The sequence below is a fragment of the Anolis sagrei genome, chromosome 3, assembly GCF_037176765.1.
Source record: "Anolis sagrei isolate rAnoSag1 chromosome 3, rAnoSag1.mat, whole genome shotgun sequence".
NCBI classification, from domain to species: domain Eukaryota; kingdom Metazoa; phylum Chordata; class Lepidosauria; order Squamata; family Dactyloidae; genus Anolis; species Anolis sagrei.
This window is the reverse complement of record NC_090023.1, coordinates 244,911,219-244,929,975: the sequence shown is the minus strand read 5'-3', so window position 1 is coordinate 244,929,975 and position 18,757 is coordinate 244,911,219. Positions and strand designations below refer to the sequence as shown.

Genomic DNA, 18,757 nt, shown 5'->3' with positions numbered 1-18,757 from the left:
CAGTTATGTGATTCTACCAGCAGATGTTGCTCTGGATGTTTAAGATGAAATTGCTATAAACTGGCACTTTCAGAATGATGAAGTAGAAACTTAAGGTGTCAACATTAAAAGGCACTTTTAAAAAAGGAATATTTGTAAAATTACATATATGAGCCCCTAAACAATACAGGGACTACTTCTCTGCTGAAAAAGAGTTTTGGGAATGTATCCAAAACCTGAAAACAAAAATAGGTACAGTGTGCAAAATACCAGCTATGAAACAGCCCAAAACTATTAAATAATTGTCGAAGGCTTTCATGGCTGGAATCACTAGGTTCTTGTGGGTTTTTTCGGGCTATAGAGCCATGTTCTAGAGGCATTTCTCCTGACGTTTCGCCTGCATCTATGGCAAGCATCCTCAGAGGTTGTGAGGTCTGTTGGAAGTAGGAAAAATGGGTTTATATATCTGTGGAATGGCTGGGGTGGGGCAAGGAGCTCTTCCCTGCTGCAGTTAGGTGTGAATGTTTAGCTGATCACCTTCATTAGCATTTGAAGGCTTCTCTGTGTAGTCTGACATGGTGGTTGTTGGTGTGGTCCAGCATTTCTGTGTTCTCAAATAATATGCTGTGAGAAGCCATTGAAATACACAAGCATGTGGACAATTTCAACAGAAAGGAAGAGACCATGAAAATGAACAAAATCTGGCTACCAGTATTAAAAAACTCTAAAATTATAACAGCTAAACAACAGAGAGGAAAAAACCAGGCACAGATTAACACCTCCCAGCAACAGATTTTCCCAGGCTCAGGCAGGCCTTCAAATGCTAATGAAGGTGATCAGCTAAACATTCACACCTAACTGCAGCAGGGAAGAGCTCCTTGCCCCACCCCAGCCATTCCACAGATATATAAACCCATTTTTCCTACTTCCAACAGACCTCACAACCTCTGAGGATGCTTGCCATAGATGCAGGCGAAACGTCAGGAGAAATGCCTCTAGAACATGGCTCTATAGCCCGAAAAAACCCACAAGAACCTATTAAATAATTCTAAGTAATTGTTTTAGAAGCAGGATAATTGAGAAAACAAAATTCGTTTTTCTCCACTTTGCATGCCTGTGATGATTTGTTGTTAACTGCCATCAAGTTGACTTCAACTTCTGGCGAACTAGTGAATGAGAAACCCTCAAGTAACCACAGCTAACATACTTTATATGTTGCATATATTGATAGGTAGGATTGCTGTTTTTCTACTACAGTTCCACATATGCAGTCCTGGCAGTTGTCAGCATGTGCAGTTGAACTGGCACCAGAGTTTATAGATTTTTCTTCAGTTCAGTTGAGTAATTAGTTTGGAATTTAAACTAGTCTTTTACGAGAGCTTTATAAGGTGATTTTGGGGTCTTGGTATGATTACAGTGTAATAGCTTTAGGATGATGTTGTGTATGTTACTGATGCATGAGCTGTTATACCTTTGTTTCTCCGTGCATTGAAATACACAGTAGCACTAACAGATGGTGACAGGAAGGGTGACAACTGTTGTGAAGGATGTACATGTATGAAATCTTTAAAGCTATATAAATCAAAAGACCCCACATTGCCTCCTTGTGCCTTTCTCTCACATGAACCTTTCTCAGAAATTGTATAAGTATGGTCCCTAGTGCAGCTAATCATTCTATGAGTGTAGTATGCACACACCTACACAAAGCCTTACCTCTCATTTTTGACTTGTTGGATATAGAGCTAACTCACAAGTGTGCAGTGGAAGAGCTCAAGGCTTGGTGACTATTATTCAATTAGTTGAACAACTGTAGCATTCAGCCACATGCAATCACTCAGGTCTGATTATGATTCTCTTCCAAGGGCAGAGTCTTGGTGGTGGATCCATAATGACATTAAGTCCAGTTGTGTTCGGCTCTAGGGGTTGGTGCTCATCTCCATTTCTGAGCCGAAGAGCCAGCATTGTCCGTAGACACCTCCAAGGTCATGTGGCTGGCATGACTGCATGGAGATCCGTTACCTTCCTGCCAGAGCAGTACCTATTGATCTACTCACATTTGCATGTTTTCAAACTGCTAGATTGGCAGAAGCTGGGGCTAACAACGGGAGCTCATGCTGCTCCCGGATTCGAACCTGTGACCATTCAATCAACAAGTTCAGCAGCTCAGTGCTTTAACCCACTATGCCACCGGGGGCTCCACACCACCGGGACTCCACACACAATGCTGACTTTTATTAAAATTAAGTGTATGAGGGAGATAGAAAGGCATTGCAGTTTTAGTGTTAGACTAAGTTTCAGAGAAATTACAGTCTGAAGTCCTGTTCAGCCATGGAAATCCACTGAGTCACCTTTGGTCTTCGAGCAAGGCAATGGCAAACATCCTCTGAACAAATTTTCCAAAGCAAATCTCATAATAGACTTGTTTTGGGGTCACTGTAAAACAGAAGTGACTTGAAGGCACATGGCCCCAAAAGTATAGCTCTAAATTCCACTCCTCTCAGTCTTATCTCCTCTTTCCCAAGCCTACACCTAATTGCTAGCAGCTCAAGTTATCTTTTTGTCTCTAGATGGAAATTTTAGAGTAAATCTCACCCCTTCTATGCAAAGCTAGCAGAATTAATTTACTACCCTATAAAAGTTGTTCCTGGTAGCTGCTGAGACTATCATTTACTGCTAGAATTCAGCAGTGAGGAAAAAAGAGGGGTTTCTCTTTTAACTGGAAGTTTTTGATGGGATACTGGGAAGGGATACAAAATGGGATTTTAAGACCAGGTGATTCCAATTCCTGATCTAGATGGCGGTCACAGGAAAAAAAAATCTCAGTCCCTCCCTGCAGCAAGGACTCCCAGCATATTGGGCCCCAGACAGATCACTTGTTTGAACTCTAGAGGATCTACCCTGGATTCATACATTACTTTATTTCAGTTAATTTATAGGCCATGTTCCTCTCAGTATGACACCCAAGGCAGTTTGCATTGTCTGCTAACTAAAAATAGCTGAAAACAACATGTGGTGCAAGATTTGAAGAAGGTGATACAGCAATCAAACTACACGCTTTAAAAACAATTGAAAACAGATGTTTTTCTGTTATTGTTTGAGTGGGCAGTGTTCAGTATTGATTATAAAATAATATTAAACTCAATTAATATCAAAATACCTCCAAAAACTAACAGAATATTAACTAGAAAATATTTTTAAACTCCAGAGATAATTCCATTCCTCACATTACTTTGAAATGTAGCATAATTATACTCTTGCTAGCGAAAATAACATATTCAAAATAAGCTATATTACTTTGTACATGGCCAGCCTTATATATGCCAGGTTTTTAGGAAATGCATACACAATTGCCCTGTTCTCTCTGTCAGAAGGCAGATCAGGGAAAAGGGATTCAGCCCACACCTGAAGACACAGCTCTGCAGTTTGGGGGTCCTCATTCACACAGCGTTGAACCTGGAGGACCAGGTATCTGCGGTGGCCAGGAGGGCCTTTACACCATTCAAGCTTGTGCGCCAACTGCGCCTGTTCCTTTAGAGGCTGAATCTGACCACCATGGTACATGCCTTAGTTACATTTCATCTAGATTACTGTAACATGCTCTATGTGGGGCTGCCTTTGAAGAGTGGTTGGAAACTTCAACTGAGCCAAAGAGCTGCAGCCAGTTTTCACACTGGGGCTGGCTAAAGGAAGTGGACAACACCCCGTTTCAGTAGCTCCACTGGCTGCCAATTTGCTTCTGGGCACAATTCAAAGTGCTGGTTATGCCCTTTAAAATCCTAGATGGTTCAGGTCCAGGCTATTTGGCTGACTGCACCTCCTTGTACGAACCTGCCCAGGCTCTGAGATCTTCAGAAGATGCCCTTTTGTTGGTCCCACCTCTGTCTCAAGCACATTTGGTGGGAACAAGAGAGCAGGCCTTCTCAATGGCTACTCCTTGACTCTGGAACTGCCTTTACAGGGAAGCCAAAATGGCCTGTCTTCTGTCCTTTTGTCAGCAAGCTAAAACTTTTTTATTCAGACAGGCTTTTAAAGTAGGGTTTAAGTCAAGGGTTTAAGAAAGGGTTTAAGAAAGGATGAAGTCAGGGGTGCTGTGGCTTTAGCTTTAAAAAGTGGTGCAGTAGGTTAAGCCCTTGTGCTGGCAGGACTGATGACTGACAGGTTGGCGGTTCGAATCCAGGGACAGATGAGCTCCCTCTGTCAGCTCCAGCTCCCCATGCAGGGGCATGAAAGAAGCCTCCCACAAGGATGACAAAACATTAAAAAAAATCCAGGAAATAATGGGTCTGATAAAGGATTTTTATTTACAGTACAATTTTATAAAAATAATTTCAATAATGTTAGTACATGATAAATTTACAATATAATACAGCTTTATCCCTTTCAAACAAGAAAACTGTACTTAAATGAATGCTAGATGGACTTCCAGTATAAATAATATCTTGGACAAGACACTAGCTCTATTAAGGTGTGTTTACCAGTAAACAGAGAGCAAAAACAACAAGTATTATGACACTTAGGTGGTTCCTTTGCAAAATTCACATTAATGATATAAAATCTACAAACAAGGGGTATGAAGAGGACAACACAGTTTGAGCTCTGCAAAGATCCAGCCAGTTGATGGCATGCATAAATGACACCCATGTGTTCTGAATCTCATAATATTAAACGTAGAATAAGAGCAGCCTCTGCATTAACAGGAACTCCAATATACATTTTTGGCTTTTTTGCTAAGACAATGTTGAATCTATACCTCCCTTAAGAACTACATGTTTACAGTATTAACCTTTAATGAGATATATTTAAGAACACATTTTATATAGTTGCCACACGGAAGCCATTTTAAATCACTTCCTGTGTCTCCAGCTCAGAAGTTCCTTGTTCTACAAGAGGCTTTAGCTAGTTGTGGAGAGCTACCTTTTTTCTAACCCTGTCATAATTCTGTTCATTCATTTGTCCAGCCTTTGGCAGCACCATTCTTCTTTATGGACTCGGATGTCCATGAAATCTGGAGTGAGGTGGCCAAAGATGTTGCAGACACCCAAGGGTTTCCTGCCATGTGGCGCCCCATTCACAGATTCCTGTATGAACCAAGGCTAAGTCACAGATCAAGAATGGGGGAAATTTGCTTCATACTATGCTGTGGGACTGGCCTTAGAATAAATCAGGCACCTGAAGTGAATTAATTCAGGGTCCAAAAACATATTGAGCACCTCCGTGAGGCAGAACCTCTGTAACCCCCCACCCAACTATGTTGCCTCGGTTGTTACACGACTCTTCTCCAGTTTGCCTTGTTATGTCTTTGTCATTGAGGACTTTGTTCCAAATATTAAAGCCAGTTATTTTTCCGGAAAAAGCTAAAGATTCATTAAAACCACCTCCAACACAGCAGCCATTCTTTTCTTGGCCAATCTGCAAAATCCCACCATCTGGAATGATGTAATCCTCAGCTATTTCTGAGGAGGTTGCCGCAATCTTTCCATTTATCCACAGTGATGTACTTCCATTAACTGTGTTCCAAGAGCCACAAAGCTGAGTCCACCTTTCAGAAGAGATGACATTTGGGGCAATTATCTTCTTGTGATCACTACTTATGGCAAGAACAACAGAACCATAGCTCAGGTAAAGCTGGATTTCGTAAGGGTTCCTCTTTGTTCCATATGAGAATACAATTGTTTTGTCCAGCATTTCAGTCACTTTCACCCACGTGCAAACAGTAAAAGAATGGAGCATCAATTCAGCAGTTGGGTGAACACTCACAAAGATCTTTTTGGAGCGCATTGGGAATAAAAGAGCTGTCTCACAACCTTCAAAAACAAGAAAATAAAATTGTTAGCAACAAGTCATATTATATATGGGGATTATGTGCATCATTACACAATATACTAATATACTAATAATTTGTTTAGATTGGATTATATATCCAATTAGATTCTGTGAAATAGTCCAGAATTGTCTTACTTCAATGGACAGGATACCTGGCAGAGAAACTTCTTACTGTTACGTGTTGTTTAGTTTTTAAAAACTAAATAATCCTGGAGATCTTTACTTCAAAGCTCTCTGCCCACCAACCTAGGAGATAACTGTTTATGTTCAGCAAAATTTCTGTGTTCAAAAGTGCTGCCCTGAAGTATAGTAAATCGAGGGTAAATAATAGATTTAGTTTGCACAGATACATTATTGTGTGTTGGTGAAGGATTCAAATAATGAGAAGTCTACATCATTTATTCTTAGGTTGAAATTCTCAAAGAGCTGGTGGCAAATAATTTTATTAGAAGACTCTGATGATTCCTATGGTTCCCCTTCCCACTCTTGACTCTGCAATGCTTCACTCAATAGTATGGTGCAGTGGTTTGAATGTGGCATTAGGTCACCAGTAGACCAGGATTTGAATCTCGGTCCAGCTATGAAAATTCATTGGGATATCACACCATCTCAACCTTAAAGAAAGGCAGTGGTATGATGACTGGATTGTGACTCTGAACGTCAAGATTCGGATCCACACTTAATCATGGAAACCCAGTGGTTGGTTTTGGGCAGGTCACACAATCTCAGCTTCAGAGGATGGCAGTGGGAACTAGGCTTATGCAATTCAGCTGGAGGGTGATCTGTTTTTGGTGTCTGAATTTCATTGGGTACCTAAATCTGTTTTTGGGAGCCTCCTGAATATCCGCTAATGGAAAAAGCTGTTTTCGGCTATGCAGCCAAAAGATCAGGGAAGATCCAGCCCATTGGGGGCAGTGGAGAATTTACAGTCTCCCCTTTCCATTCCTGGGATATTTTCCTTTCAAGGGAGCCCAGGTTTGATGAATAGGGTTAAGAAAGCATCATTCTGTCTCTAGAGCCAGGATGCAACTGAGAGCAGTGGAGGTGCTCACCCCATTAAATAGACACATCACAGCATTCTTCTATTCTGATTGGCCCAACAGGCAGGGCTCACAGGTAAACCCCATGTGAGCATGAGGCAGCATCTTTGCATGTCATGTGATGCTGAACAGGAGAGGAGAAGCCATGACTGGCTGACGCATGGCCCGTTTTGACCGGAAAAAAAATATGGCGGCTGAGCCCTTGCCATTATGATCAGCCAAACAAGCCAGATTGGCTGAAGGGAACCAACCAAACCGAATCCATGCACAAGTTTAGTGGGAAACCTCCTCTCAACAAATCTTGCCAAGAAATCTTGCCATGATAGGTTGCCTTAGACAACCACTAAAAACAAACAAAAGCAAAACCATCCTTTTCAGAATGATGGTACAAAAAAGAGACTAGGGATGAATATATTGTTTGAATGTGTGTGAGTGTGTATTCTCCAGAAACCACAGCTTATTCAGAGCAGGAGATGTTGACTTATGAACTACTTACCTCTGAATATTGGGTCTGTTACTATTTCTAATGTGGAAGTGAAACTACAAGAATCTTGGTAAAGCTGCATTTTTGTGGTCTGAAAATTGTTTATTTTTACTCTAGTGTAAGTTATAATTTTATTCAGAATGTCTTACCGCAAAAAAAAAAAATCAAAGATATTCCTGCGTGGGGCAGCCCTGTCTCCAGTTATTACTGGATTGGTAATAGATAAGCATGGAATACATGGGGAAATGATCACAGGAATTTGGAATATACTGTCTAACTACCATGTATAATCAATGAACTCCAGTATTTCCATTTCTAAGATGTAAAGAACACTAATGAAATTTGAAAATGCAAGTGTAATAATTAAAATACACGTTCTGTCTTTTTTTATTGGTCCAGTCATATCATTTGAGTCCTGAATATGTTTTAACAGTTATGACCCCTGAGAAATGGGGCATTGGGTCATGCTTTTGCAGGAGTACTTCTTCAAAAAGCAAAAAACTCTGTGTAGAGACATGACTTTTTAATTAGCAGGATTTCTAACTTTATTATCAAGGGCTAAGCAAAATTAAAACCAGCTTCACAAAACACCACCAACGGTGTGATCAGAAAAGCCCTTAAGAGTCAACCTGGCAGGAATCCAGGATATGTGAGAAATCAAAACCAGTTGCCGAAAACTCTTTGGGAAAAGATTTCCAGAGGGATCTGAAGGGTATTTCAAAAATTTACTCTTCTTGTTCTTAATCAAATTATGACTTTCCTTCCCCCCATCAAAACATATGGAACTGAACTCTTGCCTTTACTTAGTCTGTTGTGAATTAAGAACTAGTTCAGTGAATTCAGTGGAGTCATTGTGGATTTAACGCTGACTTCATAGGTTGAGCAACAATGATGAGAGTAATCCAGCTTCAGTCAAGGATTTTACTATCCCATTAATTTTACTGGGTTTGATTGAAGGGCCAAACTGTCAACTACACCGCTGATGTGTACATCACACAGCTTCCAGGCACCACCATCCTGTATCACCTCCCTTTCTCTCATCTACTATTGATAATAATGTGAAGCATGTGTGACCACGATATTGGGAGTTTCCCCACCTCTCAAGCAGCAGCCAATCAAGTGAAGTTGGAATTGGGAAACATGTAATAATGCAAGTTTCATGCCAACTATTGTGTACTAGTAAATGTTATAAGAAAGGGAGGTGGGATAATACACATGTACTGAAATCAAGAAGATGTAAAAATGCTTGTTGTTTGTCAAAATCATGCAAAAATTAGCTGTGGAATTTTGCACAAATCTGTTAGATAACACCAATTAGCTCTTTTGGAAGTAAGATAATTGAGGAAGTGGGTGCCACTTAGCCTGCTTATATAAGTGAGTGCCTGTGTATGTATAGGCCTTTGGATTGCCTGGTGATTTATGGTGACCCCACTGACTTCATAGGTTTTTTAGAGGCAGGGAATATTTGCCACTATTTTCCTCTGAAATATAACTTATAGTCCATGGTGGTTTCCTATCCAGAGCAGACCCTGACTAGTTTTCAAGTTCAGACAAAATCTGCTGCCTTCAGGATGTGACCCTCTTATTCAATTTGTTATATACTTTGTTTTTATTGTTTGATCAAGGTGTTTCAGAGTCATGGCTATATAGGTTTTCTTGGCAAAATTTGTTCAACAAGGTTTGCCACTGCCTTCCTCTGAGAGATTGTTATGTGCCCAAGGTGGGTTTCCATGACCAAGCAGAAATTCAGACCCTGGTCTCTCAAAGTCCTAATCTTCAACTGAAACTATTACATAATGCTGGCCCGCTTAGTTGTGCTAGTTCCAATAAAAATCTGGCATAAATGGAACCCAAATTATTGTCCCACCATTATTTTATGAGTATTATGGTGCTGTTGTTGTATGCCTCCAAGTTGTTTCTGACTTATGACAACCCTAAGGTAAGCCTATCACAGGGGTTTTCTTGGCAAGACTTGTTTGGAGTGGGTGGGTGTTGACTTCGCCTTTTTCTGAGGTTGAAACAGTGTCAGTGGCCCAAGGTCACCCACAAGATTACTGTGGTTAATTAGGATTTCAAATCCTGGTCTGCAGAGTTATAGTCCACTGGTTGAACCATTATATCACACAGGCTTTTCATAAGTATGTATTATGTTAATGCCAAAATATATTATCTCAAAAAAGCCATCTAGTAACATAAAATGTTAATTAAAAGTGAGGTATTGACAATTGTTAGTTATTGATCCATCTGTTAAAATAATTTTTTTAATCATCAATAATTTCTTATAAGTTCATAGGAACTACTGTATGGGTTTCCAGGGCAGAATGAGTTGCACCTCCAGAAATGAACATTTACAGAATTAATATGCACTATTAGCATCATCTCTATCTATATAAAGCCCAACTGCTCAGTGGAGGGAAGGATATTAGAGGCAAAGATGAAGTATTTTGGGCACATAATAAGAAGACAGGAAAGCTTAGAGAAGACAATTATGCTGGGGAAAATGGAAGGAAAAAGGAAGAGGAGCCAACAAAGGGGAAGATGGATGGACGTGACTGGCTTGACCTTGAAGGAGCTGGGGGTGGTGATGGCCAACAGGAAGTTCTGGTGTGGGCTGGTCCATGAGGTCACAAAGAGTTGGAAGCGATTGAATGAATGAACAACAATATATCAGTGGTTCCCAACCTTTTTTTTTACTAGGGACCATTTGACCAGAGACCACTTGACCAAGGACCACTTGACCAGGGGCCACTCTCCAACATTAGAACCAAAAGATTTACGAATCAGTTTTTGATCAACTTTAAATTTGATTTGGTTATTTGGGGGAGCTGATTCAGAAAATTGCATTGGATAGAGCACATCAGCTCTTGTTTCTGATACAGAACATATGCCATCTAGTAGTCGCCATGTGCTCGCCCACAGAAAAACATCTTTAATCATCTAGAGCTGAGATCCTTATTTTAAGTTTTGCGGCCCACAGGTTGGGAAAGACTGATCTATACTTTAGGGTGACCCCTCTCACTCCATTTGCTCATCCAGTTATAGTATCTATGAGATTCAATTCCTATCCTGATTAAGATAACATTTGGTTTAAATTAACTGTATTTGAAAAGTCAACAGAAAGATAAAGTTTCAAATGTTCAATGAAAATGGACTTTTTTCATTCTAAAATCATGTGATCCTGGTTCTGAATGTTGTCTCTAGTACTCTTTGGCCCAGGTTCTTTTACCATATGCTTACATCTTAGCATCATTATATTTAAATAAAAAGAGCAGCTTTTAATGTTTTAGTTTCACAGTCAGTGGTTCCTTTGGAGATAAGCAATTGGTAAGGCCAAACATAATCTCTATGAATTTTCCCCTTCAAATGTGGCTATATATATTTGTGTAGTTAGTTCTAAAATGTCTGGCCACTCTTTTTACATTATCTTAACATTTCTGCTAACTTGTGATTTTTCTTTTTCAAATGGAATATATACTGATTTACTTCAGGTAGGTATCGGATGAAGCTACCTTAAATTATTCTAGTTGGGTTGTAAGTTAAGGAGAGGAAATACACTGTTATTTTATGTTTGTTTATTCATATTAACCTGAACCATGACCTACATATGGTTGACTGCTAGTGACTGGATACCAAAGTTCTTGAATGGTCTGGTATTTCAAAGGGAAGGGGGGGGGGGGTCTTGATGATGTATCACTAAACTTTCCTGCCACATGGAGTGAAAGCTGTTCCACTGCTTTGGGCCCCTATGGAGAATCTGTTCATGCCCTGAAGCATGAGACTTGATGAATAGCCTGTTGACATAATCAGTGAGCTCACAGGGTCAAGTTTTGTTCAGATGTCGCCTCTGAGGAATGCTACGAAAGAGGTGGCTATTACCTTACTTGGGAGAAGAAAAGATAGGAATGGGTGAAAATACAACAGGACAAATCCTTGTTATTTTTATAAAGAAAAAAATAAGAGTAGAAGTCCATAGGTGTGAACTGGCATAACCACAAGACCTTGTGAGAATGTGTTCCCTGCGCGCACACACACACACAAGCTTCAAGGGGAGGTGTCTTTCTGTTCAACACAGGTATGGATGTTTCCTTTGGCTAGGAATCTTATAGATTCCTCACTGAAACATCCCTCTTGAACTTCTAAATATTGTATATGGGTTTTATGCCTGGAAGCCGAAACAAAGTAAGTCTTTATTAAAGGAGGTCTAAGTTCATGCAACTGAAATTCTTCCAGAGTACACATGCAGATAGAAATGTCAATACTTCTGGAGTATTAGCTATCCCTCCCAATTTGGTGTCATCAAGTTTGCAGATGACTCCAAATTGGGAGAGATAGCCAATACTCCAGAAGACAGGAGCAGAATTCAAAACAATCTTCACAGATTAGAGAAATGGGCCCAAACTAAATGCTAAGGTACTTCACTTAGGCAGAAAAAATGAAATGCAGAATGGAGGACTCCTGGCTCAACAGCAGTACATGTGAAAAAGATCTTGGAGTCCTTGTGGACAACAAGTTAAACATGAGCCAACAATGTAATGCTGCATAAATAAGAGTATAGTGTCTAGATCCAGGGAAGTCATGCTGCCCCTCTATTCTGCCTTGGTTAGACCACACCTGGAATACTGTGTCCAATTCTGGGCACCACAATTGAAGGGAGATGTTGACAAGCTGGAATGTGTCCAGAGGAGGGGTGACTAAAATGATCAAGGGTCTGGAGAATAAGCCCTGTGAGGAGCAGCTTAAAGAGCTGGGGTTGTTTAGCCTGCAGAAGAAAAGACTGAGAGGAGACACGATGGCTATGTATAAATATGTGAGGGGAAGTCATAGGGAGGGAGCAAGCTTGTTTTCTGCTGCCCTGGAGACTAGGACACGGAGCAATGGCTTCAAACTACAGGAAAGGAGATTCCACTGGAACATTAGGAAATACTTTCTGACTGCGAGAGCTGTTCAGCAGTGGAACTCTCTACCCCGAAGTGTGGTGGAGGCTCCTATGGAGGCTTTTAAACAGAGGCTGGATGGCCATCTGTGGGGGGTGCTTTGAACACGATTTTTCTGCTTCTTGGCAGGAGGTTGGACTGGATGGCTCACAAGGTCTCTTCCAACGCTATGATTCTATTATTCTAATGCTTTCCTTTATATCATCCAGGCATCCATTGAGATGATTTAGCAGAGTTATTTGACATATTTTGTGAACAGATGTGAATTGCATTGGCATCATTATCAATAGAGTTTAACTTACCAATTGGTAATAAGTGCTGCATGGTCCTTTTTTGGGATTCTTTCAGTTCAGCTTTTGTTTCCTGAAGTTCTTGCCACAGCGACTTCACAATGAAATCGTCCCCACTTGCGATGTGGCTGACTCTGACTTTCTCTGACAAACTCCTCTGCTGAGCATCCACCTCTTCTTTCTTTTGCCAAGCATGTTCCAGACGGCTCAGTCTGTTGGACACATTTTGGCTCAGCTGCAGCATCTCTTGGAGGATCTTTCCCGGCTTAGATTCAGGAAGCATCGCAAAAAGGTCCTGGGATTCTCCTCTGTTCTTTGCCAGCATCTGGTCCATTTGGCTCACAAAGTGGGAGGCAGCTTTTTCAATGGATGTTGTGCATGAGCCAGCAAAGTTTTCTACGAATTGGAACAGTTCCCCTCTCAGAGTCTGCAATTCCACCTTAAGGATTTCATCCAGAGACTGAAGCAGCATGTTTTCTTTCATCTGGGAATTCTCAAGCATAATGAAGAGTTTGTCCCACTCTGTATGTTCCCGCTGACAATCGCATGAAATAGCTAGAAACAGCAGAATACACGGCAGCTATTACAATAGATTTCTGGCTCTGGGGAATTTTCCTTAAATAAAAGTGCTGTATAACAAAACACACATTCCTGAATTCTCTGTATCCTCCAAAACTATCTCTAGTTCATTTTCTGAGAAGATAAGTCAAAGCAATAATTTACTAAAATATTGATGGGATTATACCTCCTTAAGAGGGATCTATAGAAAACTGAGAGACTGCTTGTTCTTTTACTTAGGTTAAATGCAAGTTTTGCAAATCTAGTGCTTCTTTTATCAGCTGGCAAGAGTTTTTACAACACCAGCAGCGCATGAAGCATGAATTCTGAGTGTTCTTTCTTTCATGGTATAGAAGCATCTAGCCTGCAGCTACAGGATGGAAGAAATAGGAAAAACATATTACTTACTTTCCTCTGTAGCAGGAATGGCACTTTCTATTTCATTGTCAAAATTCAAGAAGAAGAGATCTTCATACTCATCATGTTCCTGAGTAAATGCAAAAGTCCAGAGAGCCAAAAACAGGATTGCAGAAGAATACATCTTTGCTTGTTTTGTTTTTTAAAAAGAAAACAGGATTCTCCAGCTGCTTCTTAAAAGTCTCAGCGTCTCCCTGAATGAAGGTCTCTCCCTTTAAGAGAGTCTCGTAAGACCCAAGCAGAGATGATTCTGAGAGGGAGTCGCTGAAAGCCCTTAAATAATGCTGAGAGAGAGTGGCTGGATGTGAATGAGTAATGCTGGTGCTGTAATAGGAGTGCTTCTGGTTATTATTAATTTTTTGGAAGGGAGTTCTGAGGAGGGGGAGACATGGAAGTTGCACAATCCTGAACCTTAAATATTTGAAATGTGTTTGGATTAGCAAGCCGTGTAAGAGGAGAAATGATGGGAAAGCCCTTCTTGCAAATTGCAAAGCCCCTTGGAGACTTGATTTTATAAAAATGTATGTGTTGTTCTGGAGGAAGAAAAGCAGGGGCAGTAAATAATTTGTGGATTTGCTGAATGTAGAAAGCCAGGGATTTTAAGAGCTGGTTTGGAAACATTTTAGAGTACATTCCAAACTCCAGGAATTTTTTGTATGACTATGCAGTTTTGCAAACTGAATGTTCTTGGTCATTAAAGAGCAGTAACACTTGCAAATCCACATTTTAATGTCTTTTTTATCATTAAAAGGGACCAATATGTTGCAATACATTCCTGAAACCCCTTTTAACACTGAATAGTAGCTTTTTGCTTGTATCGGAGAAAACATACAAATATTACATGTTGGCATGTTCTCTCTCCCCATGAGGTTGGTGATCCACAGACCAAGATTCAATGAGATGTATGTATATATGAAAACTAGGGAGGATTTTGCTCATACAACGTTAGATGCCTTTTCTTCCCATGCAACATTTTCCCCCATATGCTATCTATGCTGGAGATCTGGTCTGGAAAACTATCTATGCTGGAGATCTGGTTCAGAAAACTTCCTTCCACACAGTGAGATGTCTGTTGTTCAGAACAGTTATCTTCAATGGACCTTACAACCTATTAATCTTGTCTGCACCCTGCCAGATAGATCCCTATATTTCCTGTTACTGATGGGAGGCTGAGGCTTTGATAATCTGTTTTGCTCAAGAACACTGTTTTCCTGCCTGGCTGGAAGAGGAGTTTGTTGAAGATAGACAATGTAACACTTGACTGGGTAGAGCCTATGAGCCATAGCAAACTAGGATTTTGCGAGAGCAAACTAAGCCAGCACGAGCGATGCTCCGCCTCTTTCTCCGCCTATTTCCCTTTGCTAGGGCAGCGTTGCGAGCATACGCTCGTGCCGCAGCAAACTACAGGAAGCTTGCGCTCGGGCTTGCTCCGAAGCCCCGCCTTCCCCCCCCCCCCCCGAGGCTGCTCTCTCTCTTGCTAGCGTGCCTGTTTTCCATTGCAGAGGGCAGGGATGCGAGCGTACGCTCACAGATGAATTCTGCCAACTGCGAGAGTACACTCGCATCACTTTCCTAGCAAGGGAAAACAGGCACACTAGCAAGAGAGAGAGCAGCCTCGGGGGGAAAAAGGCGGGGCTTCGGAGCGAGCTCGAGCACAAGCTTGCTCTTGCTTCCAGTAGTTTGCTACGGCTCTATCAAGAGGTAGAATTATGACTTTTCTAGAGAATGAGGATTGCTTTGGATAGTTAGTAGTAATCTGTACATGATCCCTACATATAATTCTGCAGTGTACCTTAAAATAATGTCATGCATAGTGTGCCATGAGAGATTCCAGATATCCTAGAGATCTGAGCAGATAATATTGTGAACTGTTAGGACTGCTAGCAAAAAGATGCAAACAGGAATTAATTATTACCTGGTACCCAGAGTAAGTTGCTTAAATAACCTAAAGGCACCACATCCCGTTTTACCTTGAAAGCTAAGCAGGATCAACTCTGCTTACTACTTGGATGGGAGATTGCCAATGAGTGAATGAATGAATGAATTAGATAGTGTATGCTATATTTCAGTAGATGGAACTGGCAGAACCCTATTCTTTTACACAGTAGTACCAAAGCTGAAGCTAGTTGTGAGAGGAGCTATGCATCTGATCCAAGTCTCCTCCTCTCCTCTCTCCAAATGAACTCTAATAAAACAACATACACCAATGTGCTGCAAAGCCTGCCCTCAGAGATAGTAGCCAATAAAACAGAGGGGAATCTTGCAGCTTAGCTATGTGTTTGCTAAACATGAGTCAGGAAAAGCGAAAAGAAGATAATGTGGAACAGCTGCTTTTCTGTAGCAGTTACACAAGTCCTATCTTGTCTCGTACCGGTCCAGCCTGATTGCTCATACTAAAGCTGGGGCATAAATGTTTTCCTTTTGTGGAATTACATGTTTTTTGTGAAAAATGAGGCTTTCAGAGACATATGTGGTGATTAAAGGGGGCTTTAATGGCACAGTTGCTTATGTGAGTCAAAACGACAGAAGGTTTCATAAACTTTCTTTTATATAAAAAGAGCATCGTTGGCACTTTAATTAGGTGTTGTGGTTACAGGGTGGGCTGGTTGGAACAATGCAGACCACCATTGTCCTCCATAAATATTCCTGAAATCAACATGTTTACATTGAATCATTTCTAGAAGACTTCTTCTGCATCCATATTAAAACTACGTAGTGCGAGCAGCACCTCTGAGCTGCTCAACATAACTTTTACCTTTTGAAAAACGATGAAAAAGAAATGGAGGAAAATCTTTTGGACCATCTTGTAACTCTTAAGTTATTAACTACATTCCACCTGCAAATCAAATTACTCCCTGGCTCCAAAAGAGGTGTGGTTCTTCCACGCCATCGCTTTATTTGGGGGATTTGCAGATCTGGTTCCACTTGTCGGTTAGTTTGCATATGTTAAGAGTTCCTCAGAGTCCCCTGGCTGGGTCACCTGCTAAGTTTTCAAAACCAAATGGTAGGCAGAACATCAACGTTCTCCTTACATACCTTTAACCATTTGAATTTTGTATCATTTAATGTGGCACAATAAAGATTCAGGTTTCTAATCTTTTAGGATATTCATTAAATATTTTCACTCCTCCTTGGGGAGAAATATAGACATCTCAGTCTAGGAATGGAATTTATACAGACAATTTAGATTAGCTTTGATTCCTTTCTCATTCACAATATAACTTGGGCAACTACCCAACTACTGAATGCAACCTCACCAGTTGAGGAACCATACAACATAGAAATCTATGGAAGAAATCCCACTTTCCAGAGGCATTATTATTCTTATAGTTTTATTTATTAATAATGTGTTTTTATTTAAGTACTGAGATCCAAGTTGGTTACAAACCTACTTAAAAACAATACAGATTAAAAACTATACTGCTTTTGAAGTTTTTTGCATAAATAAAAGTTATCTAAACAAATAATTTTGAAGTTTAAACATCACAATCATTTAAAAGACTATATACTAGTCATTCTACAGCATTGCATAGTATTAAAAAGTCAATGTTTAAGTGCCTTAAAATGTATCTCCATACTTTTCATCTGTATATCAAAAGTAGAGGCATCTGTTATATCTCTTTCAAAACAAGCATTGCATTACGGTGAACTATCTAATATAGCCTAACTATTTCTGATATCAGGAATTGTACTTATCATAGTAATAGCATAGCAGGGGGCTGTTACATGTATCTCTGTAGAAACTGTTACAAAATATTTCCCTTCTCTCTTTCTTTTGGGTTGTCTCTCAAGCTTCTCCTATCTGTTCATCTCTACCTATCAGGAATAACTTTCATCATCCTTTCATTGTCAACCAAAGAGAGACAGGTTTTACTTGTCTTTTGTACAAGGCCACTACTCATCCAATAATGCCAGAAGGCCACCAACTGAAGAAAAACTTCATCACATTAGCCAGGTCAAGCCTTCCGCTTTGCCAGTGAACTGAGGGGCTGTGGGCTGAATCTGTCACCCCATATGCCACTCCCTTGTGGTGACGCTTCCCCCATTACATGGGGGAAGTGTTGCCAAAGTGGTGTGGATCCATTCTGACTTCACTGGAGTCAGCACATCATGGAAAGCCTCCTGTGTTGAGAGAGAAGTGTCATACGATGCTCCCAATCTGGTTGTGTGCAGAAGTCCACCAACATTGTGTGATGGGCAGTATGCCCATATGTTGCTGGACTGGCGGGGAAGCATGCTAGGAAACTAAAAAAAGCCACGTGTGATGAGGTCAGAAAACTTCAACTAGTCTTCCTGGATTGAATACTTGCTATCAAGCATTAACCTCTCTTTTGCTAATCTCCTCCATCTGGTCAGCTTTCCATTTCTCTATCTCCAGTCTTAGATAGACTTTCACACATTTGTCCTATTTTATCTTATGTTTATACTTAGGTGACTGAATGCCAAGAACTGGTTTCATTATATGCTAATTTGTTTTAGGAAGGCACCAATCAAGAGTACACATGAATGTTCTATTTATTGTTTAATTGTTAATATATTGCTTTGTTAAATGTAGTGGCATCAAATTGCTGCCAAATGTAAGCTGACCTGAGTCTCCCTTCGGGGGTTGAGAAGGAATGGGTAGAAATACCAGAAATAAACATCTTTCATTTTTCTTCTTGTATACAGGCCTTACATTTTGCATTAGATATACACAATATAGTGTTGACACTGTAACTTCCCATCCAAAATGAATATTGATGATTTTTCTTATTCTGACCTGAACCTTTACCCCACAATTTAAAAATTACCTCCCTCCTTTCCATCTTACACATCTCATACACTCTGCCATGATATTGCCAAATGTTCCACTTTGGAGACATTTAGATCAAGCCTGGGCCAACCTAGTATTCACAGGCAAAACTTCATCTGAAATGCAAATAGCAGCTTTAGAATGCATTTTTTAATCAAGGTCGTAACAAAGAGACAAACTGCTCCTCCACACCTTCATGATTCCAAGACTACTGTAGTATCCCGTGGTGGATCTTTCTAGATGGAAAAAAATGCTTTAATTGTATTTACATTTATGGAATCAATACCACATCTGCGGTGCTGCTGGTTCATCATGGCAGTTGGCCTTCATACCCCATGTTGCAGTCCCAAACCTAATATTCTAGCAATAAGTTATCATGTATGCCTGGTAGTTAGGAATGCTCACTCTAAGTTGTGCCTGCTTAGTATAGGTTTGTTTAG

The 18,757-nt window shown here is 40.4% G+C and overlaps 2 protein-coding genes across 4 annotated transcripts in view; one reads left to right on the top strand and one right to left on the bottom strand.

The window, feature by feature from the left end:
- VEPH1 (ventricular zone expressed PH domain containing 1) overlaps positions 1–18,757 on the top strand; it is a 149,073-nt gene that overhangs the window by 20,325 nt on the left and 109,991 nt on the right. The gene's annotated exons all lie outside the window — the stretch shown is intronic.
- Positions 4,262–13,847, bottom strand: PTX3 (pentraxin 3). Its single transcript, XM_060767639.2, has 3 exons — positions 13,517–13,847; positions 12,563–13,105; positions 4,262–5,783 (listed from the first exon to the last, which is right to left on the bottom strand). Exons 1-3 carry the CDS (start codon positions 13,647–13,649, stop codon positions 5,164–5,166), a joined length of 1,296 nt encoding a protein of 431 aa, XP_060623622.2. The 5' UTR covers positions 13,650–13,847; the 3' UTR covers positions 4,262–5,163.